The sequence below is a fragment of the Macrobrachium rosenbergii genome, chromosome 12 (genome assembly GCF_040412425.1).
Source record: "Macrobrachium rosenbergii isolate ZJJX-2024 chromosome 12, ASM4041242v1, whole genome shotgun sequence".
Taxonomy (NCBI): Eukaryota; Metazoa; Arthropoda; class Malacostraca; order Decapoda; family Palaemonidae; genus Macrobrachium; species Macrobrachium rosenbergii.
Window position 1 is genome coordinate 112,968,688 of NC_089752.1, and position 21,769 is coordinate 112,990,456.

Genomic DNA, 21,769 nt, shown 5'->3' on the forward strand with positions numbered 1-21,769 from the left:
CGCGTTTAGTACTAGCCCCTCAGGGATCAAAATACTATATACACCCATTTCTATATTGTGTGGTCGATAAATTATTATATTAATAAACGATATCTTCATGCGGCCATCTACTTTACATTCACCATGCGGTGTTTAGTACTAGCACCTCGGAGTACGTGACGTCTAGATAACCTACTGTATTCCCCAAATATCAGGCCAGTGACGTCAGATCCAGACTGGATTTTGACCTAAATACCATCCCCAAGTTTTTCTAGTGAATTTTGTTGACCTTTTCAGGCATTCTACATATAACAGCTCGTAATTCCACGGCGTTCAATATTTTAGAAAATCTTGCTCTGCTATCGATTCGTTTGTCACTGAGTCTTTTAAAAGTCAGGGTGATTGAGTTTGTCTTTTTGACAATTTTTGGAATCCGTGGCTAGAACAGGAGGAAGAAAAAGGAATTGGTTAGTAGTGCGATGTCAGGAGGGAAGTTAAAGTGATGATGATGACGGGGAGAGAGAGAAAAAGAGAGAGATTCTAACTTAATCGCTAGCATTTCACAGCTTTTTGGTATTCGCGCCAGAAGAAAACTCCGTATGTCCCTCAATGCTAATTACGATGATAAGAAAGGGAAAGTAATCAAGAGAAAAATGATGACACTGCACGGACAAGCCATTGAAAACTGGTTCCAACTGGTATATATATCCATTCCCCTTCGCCGAGATCCTTTCTGACATTTCTAGTCCTAGAGTGGAGGCGCTCTAAGAGCTATTTCTCCGTGTCATTAATTTGCTCGTCGTCAAAGACTAGACCCACGGTGAATATAAATGCTGAGGAGGGAGCAACTGGCCCTCAATTGAATTTCGTTCCCCTATCCAGGACCAAATATGGACTTTTTTCTTTTTTCTTCAGGCAGAAGCTTTGCCTTTTCTGATAATATGCATAAAAATGAGTAGAGAGGACCATTGCTTCTTTCATTCTAGTGACGTTTGGACTTGGAAGGCCATTGCTTCTTTCATTCTAGTAACGTTGGTACTTAGAAGCCCATTGCTTCTTTCATTCTAGTGACGTTTGGACTTGGAAGGCCACTGCTTCTTTCATTCTAGTGACTTTTGGACTTGGAAGGCCATTGCTTCTTTCATTCTAGTAACGTTGGTACTTAGAAGCCCATTGCTTCTTTCACTCTAGTGACGTTTGGACTTAGAAGGCCATTGCTTCTTTCATTCTATTAATATTGGGACTCAGAAGGCCATTGCTTCTTTCATTCTATTAATATTGGGACTCAGAAGGCCATTGCTTCTTTCATTCTAGTAACGTTGGGATTAGAAGGCTATCCCTTCTTTCATTCTAGTAACGTTGGGACTTAGAAGGCCGTTGCTTCTTTCATTCTAGTAACGTTTGGACTTAGATGGCCATTTCTTCTTTTATTCTAGAACGTCTGGACTTAGAATACCATTGCTTCTTTCACTCTAGTAACTTTGGGACTTAGAAGGCCATTGCTTCTGTCATTCTAGTGACATTTGGATTTAGAAGGCCATTGCTCCTTTCATTCTAGTAATATTGGGACTTAGAATGCCATTACTTCTTCCATTCTAGTAACGTCTGGACTTAGAATGCCATTGCTTCTTTCACTCTAGTAACTTTGGGACTTAGAAGGCCATTGCTTCTTTTATTCTAATAACATTTGGATTTAGAAGGCCATTGCTCCTTTCATTCTAGTAATATTGGGACTTAGAAGGCCATTGTTTCTTTCATTCTAGTAATAATTTGGACTTAGAAGGCCATTGCTTCCTCCATTCTAGTAACGTTGGGACTTAGAAGGCCATTGCTTCTTTCATTCTAGTAACATTTGGACTTAGAAGGCCATTGCTTCCTCCATTCTAGTAACGTTGGGACTTAGAAGGCCATTGCTTCTTTCACTCTAGTAACGTTTCTACTTAGAGGGCCACTGCATCTTTCATTCTAGTGACGTTTGGACTTAGAAGGCCATTGCTTCTTTCATTCTTGTAACATTTGGATTAAGAAGGCCATTGCTTCTTTCATTCTAGTTATATGGGACTCAGAAGGCCACTGCTTCTTTAACGTTGGGACTTAGAAGGCCATTGGTTTTTTCATTCTAGTAACGTTTTTTAGTAACGTTTGCACTCCTCGAGACCATTTCAAACAGTTCAAAGAACAAAGTGTGACTGAGTTACTTCCCGAACAATGGAATTGGCTCAGAGTACAATCACAGCAAAGAGATAAAGAAGAGGCATGCTACTGATATCAATAAATACTAACAAAGCAATGAACGCGAAATTCTTCAGTTGTTCAATAGCCAATCATACTGTCATTCTGATATATAGCCTGGCGTATAACGTCCATTTAAGGAAGAGAGAACGCCAGAAATCAAACCTTGTGGTCATGCTTGAATGTGCGTTAATCAATACAGCTCTTGTCTGCGAAGAACCTTAATTGCTGGCAACGCTGACGAAGGGGGGAATGGCTTAGGGATATAAAAGAATAAAAGTGGAACAAAGTGAGTGACAGGTCACTGGATATTGATATAAAAAAAATGAGATAGCTGCGGAGACCGGTAAAACAACAGGTGCTCGCTACGGCGGTGGAAATCTATTCGATGGAGAAACAAATCCACAGATATATATAGGTGCAAATGTATTTAAAACTAAATCTATACAGAGAGCTCTCGGGATTCTGTTCGATTCATCTTTTGAAAATGGGAATCGAACGGATTCCCGGAAGATCTCTGTATAGATTTATTTTAAATATATCTGTACCCATATACGTGTTTCTCCATTGCAAGACTCATTCTACTACGAGTATTTTTTTAATAATTCAGTATTCTTGCACCTTGGAGGGTAAGGCTTTGACTGATACTTGACACGTAAAAGGTTATAACGACTAGGCTATCTGGTGATGCAAAAATATGGTAATGAGATGAGGAAAAAAATAAATTATGTACTGGAAAAAGGGATCAAATAAAATGGCTAAGTCGCACCCCATTTAATTTTAAGTGTTCCTCTCTCTCTCTCTCTCTCTCTCTCTCTCTCTCTCTCTCTCTCTCTCTCGCTTGACTTGGGTAGCTGTGACTGTCTTGCCGTCCTTTTAAAATTAAAATATTTCCGGAAAAACCAAAACTGCTCGGAAGTTTAGAAACAGCCAGTTTGGATGCTCTGAAACTGATCTTTCGCTCGAAACTTCAAAACGAAATGCTTCAACGTTCTTCTTTCGGAAATAATTAGAAATGGGCAAAAACGATAAATAGCAGCAACTAGAAAACTAAAAGAATAACCTGATCGCCATTATTGCTTCGCAAGTCCTCTGTCCATTTTCCTATTTTTTTTTCCTTCCATCTCCTTTTCGGATATCACCAACTAATCTCTATTTTTCACTGCACGCTTTTTTATCACTGCGTTTTTATTTCTGTTATCAATATTGTAAAGATATAATGAGGAGATTTTCAATGACATTTATCAATTTACAAGTGGAGTTTCACTGACTAGCAGTCACGGATCACTGACCTTCATGGAGGTTCCATTTTAAAAAGTTAAGTATACCTTAGTTTTTACCAGACCACTGAGCTGATCAACAGCTCTCCTAGGGCTGGCCCGAAGGATTAGACTTATTTTACGTGGCTAAGAACCAATTGGTTACTTAGCAACGGGACCTACAGTTTATTGTGGAATCCGAACCACATTATAGCGAAAAATGAATTTCTATCACCAGAAGTAAATTCCTCTTACTCTTCATCAGCCGGCCGGGGAATTGAACTCCGGCCCATCGAGTGACAGTCCGCAGCTCTACCGACTCACCCAACGAAGAGGTGGTTCTATTTAAAATCACCATCTTCTGTCATCATCTAAATTTAATAGTGTGGGGAAGGGCTGAGTTAGATCATTTGACTCATGTTGCAACTTACCCGTTTGACAAAAAATGTATGGGAAAACACTTGCTTTTGATCAAAAATACTGCAGTGTCCCCTCTGATATTTTGTAATATGCATACCGTTTTAAGGTTTTATGCTAGAAAGTTTTTTTATATGCAATTTTTATAAAACGAATGTCATCGTTTTTTTATTAACTGTTAATAAGATCAAAGAACAAGGGACAACGGAATATGAATTTAAGGTAATTCTGTTGAGCGCAATTATTCTAAAGAAAAAGTACTTATCACCTCGCTCCCCTACTCCCCGAAAGAAATGCGTTTAAGTAATAATAATAATAATAATAATAATAATAATAATAATAATAATAATAATATGGAAGGAGTACCTCTTTTAGGGCAGTGTTGTTAAAAACAATTGCTGCACAGTAGAGAGTCTTCTCTTTCCATGTCCTTTGGTGGAAATTTATCATGCCACCTTCCTGCAGACGAGAATATATTAAGAAGAATATATAAGACTCTCTACAAGCTTAATGCCGTTGAAACAGCAATTGTTTTTGATAATAATAATAATAATAATAATAATAATAATAATAAATGTACTTAAGACGAAGGAGAATGCGGATGAAATCAGGAAGCGGCCTTAGTCCATCGCCCCCTGTCAAGGAAACCGGATCATTTGAGAAACATCCCCTCATCATTCCTCAACCCTATCTGATGGAGCCTATCAGTGTTTTGTTTCTTTAATGGCACACTCACGGCACCGATCGACTGCGCATATTGTTGGGGAGTACCAAAGCGACGTCCATAAATAATAACCATCAACAACACGGAACAAGGGCTGACACGAGATGGTGAACTAGTCACGTGACCTTTGTTGATGCCTTGGGGAAAAAAGTGGCTGTGTAGAAAACAAGTTAAAATGCAGTCGAGTTTTCTGTACAGCGTATAATGCTGTATGAAACTATCTCAGCCGCGGCCCATGGAACTTTAACCACTGCCCGGTGGTGGCCTGTGGTTAGTGTTGCCAGACGCACGATCGTGGTTAACTTTAACCTTAAATAAAATAAAAACCACTGAGGCTAGAGGGCTGCAATTTGGTATGTTTGATTATTGCAGGGTGGATGATCAACATAGCAATTTGCAGCCCTCTAGCCTCAGTAGTTTTTAAGATCTGACGGCGGACAGAAAAAGTGCGGACGGACAGGCATAGCCATCTCAATAGCTTTCTTTTACAGAAAACTAAAATGTGGCTGTGTAGTAAAAAAAAAAAAAAAAGTGGCTGTGTAGAAAAAGGTGGCTGTGTAGAAAAAAAAAGTGGCTGTGTAGTAAAAAAAAAAGTGGCTGTGTAGAAAAAAAGTGACAACGTAGTAAAAAAAAAAGTTGGCTGTGTAGAAAAAAAGTGGCTGTGTAGAAAAAAATGGCTATGTAAAAAAAAAGTGGCTGTGTAGAAAAAAAAGTGGCTGTGTAGAAAAAAGGTGGCTGTGTAGAAAAAGAGTGGCTGTGTAGAAAAAAAAGTGGCTGTGTAGAAAAAAAAAACAGTAGCTGTGTAGTCTTGTCGAGAATTCTCTAAAACGAAAGAGGTGCACTTTTTCCGTCATGTTCGTGTCAAAACCTTTGAATAGCTGAGTTTTTATGCATGAATTATGACTCACAACTCTGCAAAACTGTACGACATACAAGCCAATTTCGTAATGAAATATAAATATTTGATCAAATTTCGTGTGGAAGGACACCATAGCAGATAGAAATCTAGAAAAGACAAATTATCTTGCATTTTTTCCCACTGCCAATCTGTCACTGCATCACCATTTAAATAAGAATATTTTAATGTCAACACTGATGATGCTTTTGAATTTTACATAGGAATACAGTTCAATGTATATAATTGTGGATTTATTACACAAACTGTTTTTACGAGATTGTAAATTTCTTAGCAAAGACGTGATTATACAAATTTGCAACTGTCCAACATTAAACTGCCATTACTGTTTAACTTATTGCTGTAACTGTAGCAGTTCAGGTGCGCTTGTTCCCAGATTATTTATTCAACACCACCTTCTGGGCAACGCGTGCCGAATGTGGCTTGCGTGAAAAAGCAAACATTTCGATGCACTGTGAAGTAATGCAAATATTAGTGATGAGTGGCTGGAATGTTTGTGGTTTATTGAAAAGGTATCGGTTGTATTTTTTTATTTATAAATTCAACAAAGGGGAACTTGTTCGGAACTTGTTTGCGATCAAGGTTTGGTTATGTCATCTCTTTGTCTCATGACAAGATTAATGACTGTTTGATCATTTGTCAGTGATATGTGCTCAGTGATGCTACGATGTGTTGATTATTGATGTTATCGTTGCTAATGTTGATATCTTTCGTGTTTTTATAGCTGTCACAGAACCCTTCGGCATTTCGGAATTCAGCAATGAATGCTTCAAAAACGTGATATCATTAAAATCAATAAATATCAGATCTTTCGTGAGTTTTAAATTAAGACAAGTAAAAAATACGCCGAAGTTTCTTCGACGCAATTGAGTTTTCTGTACAACGTATAATCGAGGCCACCGAAAATAAATCAACCTTTCGGTGGTCTCGGTATAATGCTTTATGAGCCGCGGCCCATGAAACTTGAACCATGGCTCGGTGGTGGCCTATCCTGTAGCGTTGCCAAAAGCACGATTATGGCTAATTTTAAGCTTAAATAAAATAAAAACTACTGAGGCTACAGGGCTGCAATTTGGCATGTTTGATGATTGGAGGGTGGATGATCAACATACCAATTTGCAGCCCCCCAGCCTCAGTGGTTTTTAAGATCTTTGGACGGACAGAAAAAAGTACGGACAGGATAAAGTGCGGACAGGCAGACAAAGCTGGCACAATAGTTTCCTTTTACAGAAAACTAAAAATGAACACTAAGCTTTTATCGACATTCTACAGATATGTAAGTATTAAAATACAGACCTTGGGTATTAGCGTATAAGCATGGCTTTGTAATTACAGAATTATCCAGCATTCGCATAAATCAGTGAGTGACGAATTATGGCACATAGCATTCAAAACCCGCACGGTTATATACAACATTTCTCCATTATTATTCCTCTCCTGAACTTCCTACTTTGGGCATTGCCGTGCTTTGCCGCCTGTAAACGGGAGAATTAAATAAATCCTTTTGAAGCCTGAAACAAACTCGGTAGTTAATATTTTCAGTTATTTAGCCATCTGAGGATCTATGCAAATGCTCTCCTATACACATACACAATGCAGATTACATACATAAACATATACACCTATCTCTGCAGACAAAATTACACCCTAATCCTCAATTAATGTTAGAGTTTTGCCTTACACTTAATACCGGGTGGTTCAGTGAAAAAACAAAGCTACGATTACTGCTCATCAGCAGCTCGACGAAACCCTTACAAAGGCTGCGCCATTCACCCCTACGTCTTGCAAGCACTCCCTTGCTTCCCGGATGTTGGGACCTTTCTTTCCGATACGTTTCGTTGCATCTGTTCTGTTGTAACCTTTCAAGGTCTTTCTCTCTCATATTACTCCTGAATTTTATATATATATATATATATATATATATATATATATATATATATATATATATATATATATATATATATATATATATATATATATATATATATATTTATATATATATATACATATATATATACTCGTGCAGAAGAATCCACAATTATATACTTGATTAGGAAGACGTTATATATTTGTACAAATGTATACAAAGCTTATAGCTTTCGTGCATCCTTCTGTGGGTTTGACTGACCACTAAACAGAAAGATGGAAGAAAGCTACAAGATTTGTATATGTCTTGACAAATAAATATCGTCTTGTTAGTCAAGCATATTATTGTGGATCCTTCTGTACGTAACTGAGAAGCTCGATACGGTGCTTATATGCTCGATACGGTGCTTTTTGTATATATATTGTGTGTATGTATATGTATATATATATATATATATATATATATATATATATATATATATATATATGTGTGTATGTATATATATACGTACACATATATACATATATATTTATATATACATATAAATCTATGTACGCATAAAAACGCGTTTTTATGGGCTCCTTATATTAGATATATACTGTATATATATATATGTGTGTGTACATATATAAAATACATATAAAGTCAAATTGTCTCTCTGTACGTTACTAACGCCAAGTGGTATTTCACGAATTTTAGAAAGCATTAGAAAGAATAATTACTCCTCACGAGACTGGCGCTATTTATCTTTAATAATACGTCATGAGACACGCCGTACTCTCGTAATAATTAGTAATAATTAGACCGCTGATGTCGGAGAATGACTTAGAAACAATTTGCCCCGAGTTCTGTGTCCTTGCCTTGAACTAGTTAATAGAGTAAGTTTAGAATATTCCCTCGAATATTTACTCCTAAATGTTCCACAGCCTGTAGGTAGTTTGGTGGATGTTTTAGTGTAAATTATCCGCCTTTCTCTGCATGCAGATACAGTGGTATGCGACTCTACTTTTTAAAGTGGATTGTGAAATTTAGGCCAAAGGCCAAGCGCTGGGACCGACTGGGTCATTCAGCGCTGAAAAGGAAATTGAGAGTAAAGAAGGTCTGCAAGGTGTAACGGGAGGAAAACCTCGCAGTTGCAATGTGAAACAGCTGTTAGGAGAGGGTGGAAAGTGAGGTGGAAGAACGATATGAACGGAGGTACAGTAAAAGGAATGAAAGAGGTTGCAGCTGGGGGCCGAAGGAATGCCGCAAAGGACCTTAATTAATGCATACAGTGTACTACATGAGGTGGACTGATGGCACTACTCACGTACGGGTTACTTTTTAAACTGGGCCTTTGATCTGTAAGAGAGTGCGAATTGATATTCTTCTGCTGTGCTTCCGCAAAACTATGGGGTGTGCCGTGATAGATTTTTCTCAGGGTTGGATAGCTGTGTGAGACTCAGATTATATCTCGTTTTGGAAAATGTTCGCTTCGTTCGGCTTGACGAATGATAGCTCTGCTTGCAGAATGCCAGAAGCATATCTGTTTCCTAAAAGCAAATACTAATTTCTGAATGAGTATGGCCCTCACCTCGCCATGAGAATTTGAATTAAGCAGAAGTAAATCCGGTTCCTAAAAGCAAATATTAATGCCTTAGTGAATATGACTTTTACCTCGCCATGAAAGCTCGAATTAAGCAGAAGTAAATCCGGTCCCTAAAGCAAATATTAATGCCTGAATGAGTATGACCCTCACCTCGCCACGAAAGCTCGAATTCAGCAGAAAGAATTTTTCCAGCTACCGGAAACTGGACAAGTCATATCAACGAGACGCCTTGTCATGAGCGTAATGTTTCACATGAAAAACAAACAACTCTGCACTAAACCCTAAACAATTTTCGTTTGCGCCATCAGTCAGGTCCCTTAAACTTCCTGCGCCCCTGGAGAGGTCCTGCCAGATTTCCTTTCAGACATCATACCTAAACAAAGAATTATCGTGCAGGGGGGAAATTGGCGTGCGTGTTTCCCTTTGCGGGGGCGGTGAGAAGTCTTTGGGTTCTCCTCCAGATACCTCTCCCCCTTCCTCATAGGAGGAAAGCCCTCCCTCTCCCTCCACCTCCCCCCTTCTCTCCCTCCGCCTCCCCGCCTTCTCTCCCTCCAGTTGTAACCGTCGTTACATGGATTACATTATCGGCAATCACGCCAACCGGTAGCGCAAAGGTTGTTTCTCTCTCTCTCTCTCTCTCTCTCTCTCTCTCTCTCTCTCTCTCTCTCTCTCTCACGTCACGTCATTCATTTCTGTGTGGACACGTAATTTGCACATTTTCAGCTGGTACACGTCGCAGTTTCATCGTCAAAACAATTCACCCTAATTTTCTTTTCTATTTACTTGTTTAGAACCTCTTCTGAACCTTAGAACCTTTTGTGAACTGCTCTGGGTCCCACGAATCACTCGAAAGGCTGAAGCTTATATTTGCATATTGCCGAGTAAGAAGCGTAATGTATTCCGTTGTATATATTGTTCAGAACGCCAATCTTTCGGTAACATTAACGAATCAAAACTTCTTCATTAAGTCCCAGCACTATACATCATGAAAATTTTGTTCTGGAAAGCTAATGTTTATCCAAAATGCAAAAATAATTCCTGATTTGTGTTGTATCTTATGATTCGCTTTAAGGAAGCAGTGTGGAATCATCAGTCCACACCTTCACCTCCAAGGAGACAGCTACGCATGCTTCCTCGGACCTGTGATTATTATTATTATTATTATTATTATTATTATTATTATTATTATTATTATTATTATTATTATTGGTAATATCCAATTCTCCTCGGACCTGTGACTATAGCTATCATACCCAATTCTCTCTCACTGAAACGGGTAATTGCAAGTATCTGAGATGCTTTTGTAGAAAGATGTGGGTGAGCTTGTTGCAACATTAAAACAAACCAAAGCATCCCACTCCTCAATTTCATCACACTACTTAATTTTGGGTTTGCAGTCTCATTAACTCTCCAGTTCTAGACAACTAGTATTGAGTAAGGAGCTAGGTAAATGTTTTCACTTAACTGATACTTCAGTTACTGGAGTCCTTTCGCAGTGACTCCGTAACTGATGATCAATTCTTGTAACAAGTTTTGTTTTGTATATCAGACACACGAGGTCAACAGACCCCGTTTTTGAGGTCATTGGTCACTTGTGATGTCTACAGCAAAATATGCTGAGCACAAATACGAGTAGGTTGCATTCCGCCTTTTAAGCGCTGTTCGTTTATGCAGTCTTCCAGTTTCCGCTAGTTAGCACTCGGTATCTTGCGAGTATCCTTGTTTTGATTTAAACGCCAGTGGAGGAAGGTGTCATGATTTATTAACTAGGTACTATAAACCACAGAATTACTCTGGATTTTGTTTTTGAGTCCCTCTCTGTTCCATTTTCTTTGCTGTCCTTTAAAGAAAACATGAAGCATCATCGGTCGTCACATTCACACATTCAGGGCAGCCGGGATCACTCACCGTTTCCACCTTTCAATTATACGTCGCTCTGATGGATCGGAGTATTGCCTTATGTTGGTTGGCTATCATAAAACTGTGGTCATCAAACCTTTGAGCATTCCAATGCCTTTACAATGCATTCCCGGTTTAACTTTGCCTTGCGTAGCTATTTTTAGCTCTTAGTTTATTACTAAATTAATGTTCGTCATTTTTCCGCAGTTAATGGCATTTTTGGCAATATAGGAATCTTACTTACTATGTATAATAGTTAATCATGATAATAATCTTTACTCTTTCCTGTCAAATGCGACACATTGGGCTTCATGTCATTACAGCTCTCAAGAACTCTTTAACAATGTTCTCCCGGCAAATCTCGGGCAGCATGTTAAGGAAGATATCCCATTTTCACAGCTCTTGAAACCTGTCTGACTGTAAAAAAAACCTTTCCTAATTTTTCAGCTTGAAATATAACGCTTTATATCCCCCAAACTTCTTCAGACCTGTTTCACGTTATTCTCAAACTTCACATTCGCCCTATTCTCAATACGTTGTTACCAGTAAGCCACTGCTTTTCAAATAAATAGTATGAAGTACGAGTACCATGTTTCACCCTTCTATAGCTTTCAAGACCTGCTGGACTACAGAGCACCATAAGTTACCAAGCCGGAGGGCGACTCATGCTTCAGTCCCCTTGACTTCTCGAGACTTTCTTGAATGTATTGACAGTGCTTTTCAGGCAGTGCGACGGGCAAGTCCTTATATTGACACTGATCTCTACATAGCTTCGTACGCCTAGAGAATTCAGACCCTCTTGACTATGTGTTCTTGCTACCTCTCTAGTATCTATTACACCATTCAGAACTGCCTGTACGTTATTTGGGACAGATAAGCACTGCACAAAGAAGAATAATGCTCCATGGTTATGGAGCTTTGGCCCCTGAAGATGAATTGGTTCCTTCTGCAACATATCTGTTTCTTATTGCTGTTGAACCTTCCCAAATCAGGTGCCTTCAACGGGGATCTAACCATTCAGAGCGCCAATCAAAGAAAACGAGCGTCATCCTATAAACTCTTCTCACAACCTGGGGACAGGTGCCTTCAATGTGGATCTAACCATTCGGAGCGCCAATCAAAGAAAACGAGCGTCATCCTATAAACTCTTCTCACAACCTAAAAGAAGGAAGGACTTCACCACTGTCGTCCCCTGCCGGATATAGGGGATGAAATAGCTGTTTCCAATAAGTGACACATTCTCTTTAAAATCACTCGTGAAATATGAGCCGCCGAGCTAAATTTAGATGGTTGCTGTTGAGATCCAGCACCCACTTCTGCAAGTGGTGTAGGACGAGACCAGGAAACCCAGGTAGAGGGGTAGCGCCGTCAAAGCACCTCACGCGGTGCACTGCATGCATTACTTACGGTTCTTTGCAGCGTCCCTTCGGCCCCTAGCTGTTACCCCTTTCATTCCTCTTACTGTATCTCCATTCGTATTCTTTTTTTCCATCTTACTTTCCACCCTCTTCTAATCATTCCTTCATGATGTAACTGCGAGGTTTTCCTTCTGTTACACCTTTCAAACCTTTTTACTCTCAATTTTCCTTTCAGCGCTGAATGACCTCATCATAGGTTCCAGATCTTGGCTTTCGTCCTAAAATAAAATCAGGAAACGAACATAACAAGTCAGACATAAGAAGGCCATCATTCTGAGCTGAGGGAAATCATAACAGATTAAGAATTTTAACATGAATTCTTGTACATAAAATTCTAATATTCTATGAAATGTTATCAACTTGCATTCTCCAATAGCAGTGTCAGAAGCTTGAAGTTGAAAATGCAGAGACAAAACTGCTTCTAAAGCTGATGCACGAACGTTTCCCTCTAAACCTGTCTACAGGCAACGTATTAGACAATAGTACTCAGCACCAGCCAATGCAAGATCCCCGCAGTGACACTCAGACAGACAGAATGACCTAAATTTGAATGGGCCACTAAAATGGACGACGTCAAATCCGATTGTTGATGATACCACTGATTCACTTAGTGGTACGCTGTAGTGCTAGAATCAATTCGTATTCCAGAAAAGCTCAAGCGTGTTCTGACTTTATTGGTCACTGGAATCTGACTCACATCAGGATCGAACCCAGGTCTTTCAATTGAAAGACGAGACCAAAGTGGCTTGGTTGGCAGAAATCTCGTCTTTCAGTTGAAAGACCTGGGTTCGACCATGGTGTGAGTCAGAAATTTATTTCTGTTCCACATGTGATTGTGTGCTGATTATCTCTAATATATATATATATATATATATATATATATATATATATATATATACATACATATATTATATATATACATATATATACATATATATATATATATATATATATATATATATATATATACATATATATATATATATGCTTAAAAATCACAGTAGATGCACCTGACTTCAGAGAGAGAATAAAGAAAGCAAAAATAAAATAAAGAAAGAAAAAAAGAAGAAGAGAGAGAGAGGCATGTGTTCTAAGAATCGCCTATATATATATATATATATATATATATATATATATATATATATATATATATATATATATATATATATATATATATATATATATATATATATATATATATATATATATATATACATATATATATATGTATATATGTATATATACATATATGTCTGTGGGGGAGGGAGTTTTCGCATGTACAGGCTTTTTTTTCCTTATCGCCTTACAGTAGCCAAATTAGTTTTGAGATTTTTAGCCAACCACATCCTTTACCAACCTGTGCTGTGTAGATACCGCCCAGCACTTCTCTCATTTTTCTACAGTCAACGTATCAATCAATTCGTGGTTCTGGCGACGTTTGAATCCGGTTTACCGAAAACCACGCTTCAGCGGGTTAAAAGACCTCACAAGTAATCGTTATCTATCTCTCTCTTTTGTATACACTTTATATATACTGTATATATATGTGTGTATATATATATATATATATATATATATATATATATATATATATATATATATATATATATATATATATATGTACATATATATATATATATACATATATATATGTGTGTGTATCTTTTTTCTTCTAATACATCTATTCTGATAACGACAAAAACCCTGCTACCAGACAGCGTGCCACTTCGCTAGGGCCAGAAAACCTCACGACAGACCTCCAATCGCCGCAATCGTGTGTAACGAGAGAGAGAAAATAAAGAAAGAAAAAAACAAAATAAAGAAAGAAAAAAGAAAAAGAAGAGAGAGAGAGAGAGAGAGAGAGAGAGGCACGTGTCCCAAGAATCGCCTTTTCCCTCTCTCTCTCTCTCTCTCTCTCTCTCTCTCTCTCTCTCTCTCTCTCTCTCTTTCGTTCTCGTAATGGCAACGATGTAGATGGAATCGCCGCCTGCCCACAACTTCGACGTCGTACAAAGGATCGCAGTAATGGGAGCGTTCTGCACGCGATGCTTGGAAATTGTTTTACTCTTGGCACCTCTCGCATCGCGATTTTCTTTTGTTGTTTTTGCATGAGAGTGTCGCAGATGATGTTCATTCGTTGTTTTGCATTAGGTTATCACAGATTGTTTTGTGTTAGATTATCGCAGAAGATTTTCGTCTGTTGGTTTTGCATTAGATTATCATAGAATGTGTTCATTTGTTGTTTTCATTAGATTATCACAGATGTTCATTCGTTGTTTTGCATTTGATTATCACAGAAAATGTTCAATTGTTGTTTGGCATTAGTTTATCACAGATGTTCACTTGTTGTTTTGTATTAGGTTATCACGGAAGATAATCATTTGTTGTTTTGCATTAGATTATCACAGAAGATGTTGAGTTGTTGTTTTGCATTAGTTTATCACAGATGTTCACTTGTTGTTTTGCATTAAGTTATAACAGAAGATATTCATTCGGTGGTTTGCATTAGATTATCACGGAAGATAATCATTTGTTGCTTTGCATTAAATTATCACAGATGATAATCATTTGTTGTTTTGCATTAGATTATCACAGATGATAATCATTTGTTGTTTTGCATTAGATTATCACAGAAGATAATCATATGTTGTTTTGCATTAGATTATCACAGGAGATTTTACAAATATAAACAAAGAATAGTAAAGGACTCACGAAGTCCATCAGTGCCAACGGAGATTTTACAAATATAAATAACGAGCCGTAAAGAACTCCGAATTCCATCCGTGCCAACGGGCAGTTCATTCATCCAGAGTCGTTTCATATTACTATATATGAATTAGTTTATTACAGGAGGTATATAAACTGAGGGAAAATGAAGAATGGTGAAGTAGAGACGACGTGAAATCATTTAGAGCCGACGACCAGTATGTTCACATAAAATTGCGTTCCTTGTTTTTTGTTTATTTAAATCACGCCGATGGCAGAATTCGTAGATAATATTAAGGTACATTATGTATTCATTTCGAATTACATGACTACGAACTTCGCATGTTCTTCAACCGCAAGCGAAGGTCGCGACCGTCTCTGAATACATCACGCTGGCAACGGAAAATGATTTGAGTTAGAGAGAGAGAGAGAGAGAGAGAGAGAGAGAGAGAGAGAGAGAGAGAGAGAGAGAGAGAGAGGTCTATAATAATCATTAAAATATAATAAATAACAAAACACAGGTATAGCACCTGAATCATATCTCCCTTACAGACGTCTAAACAAAACGTAGAGAGAGAGAGAGAGAGAGAGAGAGAGAGAGAGAGAGAGAGAGACTAGAACAGGAAGTCTACAATAATCATTAAAATATAACAAAAACACACAGGTATCGTAATTATAATCGAATCTCCCTAACAGACGTACAAACAAAACGGAGAGAGAGAGAGAGAGAGAGAGAGAGAGAGAGAGAGAGAGAGAGAGAGAGAGAGAGAGAGAGAGAGAGAGCGTGCAGAAAATGCTTTATTGACGCAGACTTCACAAAGCTTAAGATCTAATCCTGGCCATCTTCACCCTTCAAGTATTTCCCGCAGTTATATTATTTACTTGACTATTTACTTACTGTAGGGAGGTTGGTGTCGGGTTCCGAGCAAGCAGGACACTTGAGTGCTGCCGTTAGCGAGGTTGGAAAGGAATGGAATATAAAATTTAGGCCTAAGGCCAAGCGCTGGCACCTACGAGGTCATTCAGCGCTGAAAGGGAAACTGAGAGTCAAAAGATTTTAAAGGTGTAACGGGAGGAAAATCCCTCAGTAAGGAAAGGGTGGAAAGTCAAATGGAAAGAGAATATGAATGGAAGTATAGTAAAAGGAATTAAAGGGGGTTGCAGCTAGGGGCCGAAGGAACGCTGCAAAGAGCCTTAAGTAATGCCTACAGTGTGCCGCATGTGGTGTACTGACGGCACCATTCCCCTACGGAAGTCGTTAGCGAGATCCCGGCCTAAGTTGAACTTAATTTAAAGCAAAATGTACAAACTCTACGGTCAATGCTACCACGGTTTCACTCTGGCGAACCTCGAAAATTGGCCAGAACTCGACAACGGTTAGAGGTATGTACAGGCTACTCAAGGAGGTAGAACCCGTGCTGGTATAATGTCAGCTCGAACAAACAAGTTCGGGGTGCCAACACAGGGTTGCATCAACATCACCAATTTCCAAAAATATGGGGTTATTGCTGCGGGACTTGATTACAGGGACACAACAAGGGTGAAAACAGTCATACATACAAACAAGTAGTAAAATAATGAGGAAAAGAGTAAGAGGAGATGAAGGAGGAATAACCAAATAAAGCTTCGTCAACGTTACTAGAGACTGCCAGACAAAAATGGAAGATGGAGAATTATACATTTATTCAAAATAACATCTAATAGAATATGACTGAATATTTATTAACCTTAATGAATTCGGTGCCTAAAGAAAATTAATTTGTACTGAAGTATGAGAAATATTAAAGAATGGCTGGGGTGTGTGAATGTTGAAATGAAAATGCTAATAAAAAGAAAATTTAAAAAAATATAACTACTACTTTGTTGCATTTGATTTGTTATTGTACCTGACTTGATTATATTACATATACATTTGTGGATAGTTTAACAGGTAGCAAGAGAAATCAGACGTGACGTGATTTTCTGAAGTTTATAAGATTATTAAATTTGAACTTGATTATTAAAAAGTGCATTTGATTTCCATTCCTCTTTTTGTGATATATATATATATATATATATATATATATATATATATATATATATATATATATATATATATATATATATATATATATTGATATAAAAATATAATATATACATAAATAATTAAGTATATATATATATATATATATATATATATATATATATATATATATATATATATATATATATATATATATATACACACACACTATTGCCCTTCCCCTAAAAATTCTTTTCGGCAAGATATTTCTAAAGCTCTCGCTTACTCGCTCTCTCTGTCTCCCCAGAAATAGATGACGACATCAGAATCGAACCAACACCGGTGCTGATGGCCGGCCCATCGTCCAGTCAAATCGTAGGCTTCATCAGATTCCCGTTAGATGGCAGCAGCAGCAGTAGCAGCAGAGGGCGCAATGACCACGAAACCCAAGAGGAAGTCGAAGGCAGCGGATTCGGGAGGACGAAAAGGGATTACAGTCTGGAGGATTTCTTAGTCTGGATGGCCTCCGGTAGGGAAATGCAAGACATGCGTGCCTTGAATTCAGTTAGCTGATTGATTGATCGATTGATTATAAAGTTACCCGGCGTCATTTACCTAGGATATACGGTTAAACGCATCGTGTTGACAGACTTGTTATAAGTTATCAGACGTTGTAATTACCAAAGATATACTATTAACTGTATCACTGACTGATTGATTGATTATAAGTCATTTGGTGTTACAACTGCCAGAGATATACAGTTAACTGTATCATTGACTCATTGATTGATTATAAGTTATTTGGTGTTACAACTACCACTGATATGCAGTTAACGCTGTCATGCGCAGGTTGACTTAAAGAATGAGCTGATTCTCGGAAGAATTTATTCCTAAAAATTCTCTTGCTTTATGGAAACCGTTATGGAAATTATTCTCCTTGTGTCTTGCTCACCAAGCTATCAAAAACATAATTTGAAGCGAATATAACGCCTAAGTTTATTCATACATCCATTGGCAATTTCTCTGTAAATAGTAGCTTGAGATGGTAAATACAGTACATTCAGCAAGAAGTACATATCACAAATTATCTCATTTGTTTAGCTCTTAAATTTACTAAACTTAAACTTACGTTTCATTTGTACTGAAAATTACGAAAGAACGTTGTATTATATAGTCTCATCTCTGATTTTGAATTCGGATTTTTTTAAAAACTGCTTTTCATACAGCAAGAGAAAGTGAGCAATCCGGATTTTCGCACAACTTCAGAACGTAGAATATATTTTCTGCCATTTCTAATTAGTATAACAATGAAAAACAAAAACGAATCAGCTATGGCATTTAGTTGAAACATCATACAGTTTACTGCATTTGGAGTTATATTTTAATCTAATAATTAATCCATAAGGTATATAAAACTTCATAAAAAATGTCTTTAACATGTTTCCCTTTTCGGCACTTACTTTTCAGATGGATTTATTTTTCGCCTGATAGCTTAGTCATCGGATTTTAATAACTCAGGACTACTGATTATTTTAATTGTTTCATTAGGTGATGGATCCACCGAAGAATGGCAACACCGCCCAAGAGACACTTCCTGGATGAGAAGAGAAGTTACCACAACCACCGTCTATCTTACCACTACCGTCTACACGACAGTATTGCCAGCCCCATTTACACCATCCACCTTCACCACCTCAACTGCCAACAACCCTTCCATCATTATTCAACCTTCCGCAGTCACGCCAATCGTCGCTCCACCCACGAAGTATCCAGACAATGTTCCTGAATCAGCCAATTCAGTTCATATCATAGACAAAGGAGGAGGCAAGAATCTAGACGACAGCTTCAGTTCAACAGCGACCACCAGTGGATTCCCGAACAAAGGAGGCAACACTAACCCAACTCACCAAGAGCGCCCACAGAGCGACTATGCCTCTTCGCACAACAGTGGGAATGTCATTCCAGGGTCTCCTACATCCAAGGGCCAGACTACAGAAAAACAAGGAAAAACAAGTTTCATCACAATTACAAAAACAGTTACTGCACCTCCAACAGGAGTTCCTGTAAATAGACCAGTAATTCTCACCACTACTTCATCTTCAGATGAATCACAGTATGACATAACAGATCTGATTCATACATCTCTGGAGTACCCAGGGCCATCAGCTACATTCACCACCTCATCTGTAACCCCCACTCCAGTTCATGTGACTGAACCCATGCTAAATACGTTAAGTCCAGCATCACAAAATTTTCATGACTGTTCTACAAAAATTGCTCAGCCAACACCCAGTGATAGTTTTGTTCCTGTGACACCAACTGCAGTATTCAGCTCATCTAAAGATGATGAATCTTATGCAGGAAGAGAAACTCCAATGTTGATAATTCCTAGTTCAACATCACCCTCACCTGAACAGGAGGTCAACACTGAGTTTGGCACAGTGCCCTCCTTGGCAGAAGCTAGTTCTGGTCCTGAAGGCTCTACAGCAGACACAACCCAGGTAGTAAGTGGCACAATAGACACCAATTATAGCACATATGCAACAGACAGGCCCATTACCACTCCATCTAAAACAGCAGTTCAGGACATTAGTTCCAATGATAGCAAAGTTGCAGATACTACAACTGAGGGAGTAATGTTTACTCCCGAAAATGAAATTCCACATGGTAACATGACCAGTTTTACCCCTCAATCAACTATTTCATCATATGACAATAATGGTTTTAATATTACAGAAAACCCTACAACTCCAATGACTGGGGTAACAGAGAGTAGCATACCTGCAAAGGACGAAGGAGAAAATGACCTTAAAACTACAGATATAGTTGGATCAACCCTTTTTCCGGCAACAGGTCCCACTAGTACTGTTAAAACACTTGCAACAGAATTAAATACTTTACTCTCAGAGGAGTCTTCTACAAGTTCAGTAACCAGTACATTTGTGTCTCTTATTGAAGAAGAAGAAACAACTGTTACTAAAACGGAAGACTTGTATCAAACAAGCCCAAGTAGTGAGCATACCCAGGCACACTCAGTTGTTACAAGTTCTGAAGGAGTGAGTGATGTATCTTTATATGGTAATGATTATGACTTTTCCACAGAAACTGGCTTCTATAGCACTACAAAAACTCCCGTGTACACGTTCCTTGTGCCAAATTCCAGTAGCGTCTTTCCCTCAAATCAAACTGGATTTTCAGACACACCAATATTCCTAACTTCAACTGCAGGTGTGGATGTTGTAGATCCTGCACCTATTGATGCTGAGAGTGAAAGTGAGGCTGAATCAGACAAAACAACTACTGCATCGTCTGGTGATGATTATAGTACTTTGTTTCCCACAGATTTTACAGTGGAACTTGATGGCCAAATGTCTGAAGAATCGACTCCATCACCATTCACTACAAGCACTACACCACAATTCAGTCCGGATGTAAGTGATACTGTTACACAGAGTAGCTTTGACTCTACTAACACAACAATAGGAGAACCTGGTTTAACTACAAATAGCAATAACCTTACTGGCATAGGGGATACAGAAACTGATGCAGACACCGGCAGTGGTGACTTTGTAGTTCCTCAACTAGAAAGTGATGTAACAAGCAGCACAATTTCAAGTGAGTTTGGTTTGGGAGAGGAGTCAAATAGAACAGGTCTAGTAAATGGAACTTTGGACCAATATTCCGAGACTGAATATAGTATAACTGTTCAAATATCCCCAACTGCAACCACCAAATCTCACATGTCTTCTGGCATAGAGGCATCATTATCAGTTGTATTATTACCTGGGCAGAGTGACCATGTAACTCAGCCTTTTGATATCATTACACCAAGTGCATTACCAAGTTTACCATATCCTGGTGATAGCTCCTCTGCAAATGTCTCTGATTATGGAGGTGATCATCCTGTGCAAAGCTCTGTGAATGTCACAATTTCTTCAGGACCTGTGCACCAATCTTCAGTGCCTCTAACTACTGTGCAATATGAAATATCAAGTGTTGATGTTCAAGGCAGTCCTTCAGTTCATCCAACACTACAGCCTTCCCCTGGGCCTTCAGGGGAAACTGATACTAGTTTTTTAACTTCAACTGCTGCTTTGCCAGGTGATAAATCAACTACTTTTCAGCCTTCCACGCCAACTTTATTTCCTAGTGAAGAATCAAGTTCGTCAGATTCCCCTGAGTATTCAACAAAAGAAGTGATAGACCCAAAATCCACAAGTGAAGTGCTCAACTTTACATCTGATATTGTATCCACTATTTTCTACTCCCTAACTTCCACCACATCCTCAAGTTTGCCAGGACTTTCTACAACACAAACATCCCAGATTACTACTATATCACCTAATGCTTCATTGACAACAAACATTTTATCAGAAGGGAGTACTCAAGAGAGTTTGTATCCAGTCACATCAGATGTTTCCGTTTCTACTGTTACTACTTCTCTAGAGGACTCTATTATTGAAACCACTCAAGGAGGCTCATTAACACCCAGCATGGATAGTACTGTTATGCCAAAGATGACAACGACTTTAACAACAGGAGCCCAGCCCAGCCCTCCTAGTCCTAGCAATAATGCTACAGTTCCTCTTGATCAAAGGTACTGGGTTAGGACTGTGCTTGAAGGCCCTCCGAAAGAAGAAGACACTATTATGTCTTGGTCCCGCATTCAAACTAAGTTAACAGAAGCCTATCAGCTTGCATTCAAGCGTAGTGCTGAGGCCCTAAAATATAAAAATACTTTAAACCAAAAAGGTGGTATTGG

At 38.4% G+C, this 21,769-nt stretch overlaps 2 protein-coding genes across 3 annotated transcripts in view; one reads left to right on the top strand and one right to left on the bottom strand.

Annotated features, from left to right (window-relative positions):
- Positions 1-21,769, bottom strand: part of LOC136843898 (high affinity copper uptake protein 1-like) — a 220,073-nt gene that overhangs the window by 125,541 nt on the left and 72,763 nt on the right. The window lies entirely within an intron of this gene.
- The window catches only part of LOC136843897 (mucin-22-like), a 100,897-nt gene that overhangs the window by 68,844 nt on the left and 10,284 nt on the right, over positions 1-21,769 (top strand). For both annotated transcript variants that reach the window (XM_067112780.1, XM_067112781.1), the window contains exons 2-3: positions 17,315-17,536; positions 18,556-21,769. The exon at positions 18,556-21,769 is cut by the window's right edge and continues 716 nt beyond it. In XM_067112780.1, the coding sequence (XP_066968881.1) occupies positions 17,315-17,536; positions 18,556-21,769 (3,436 nt within the window). The remainder of the gene's footprint in view (positions 1-17,314; positions 17,537-18,555) is intronic.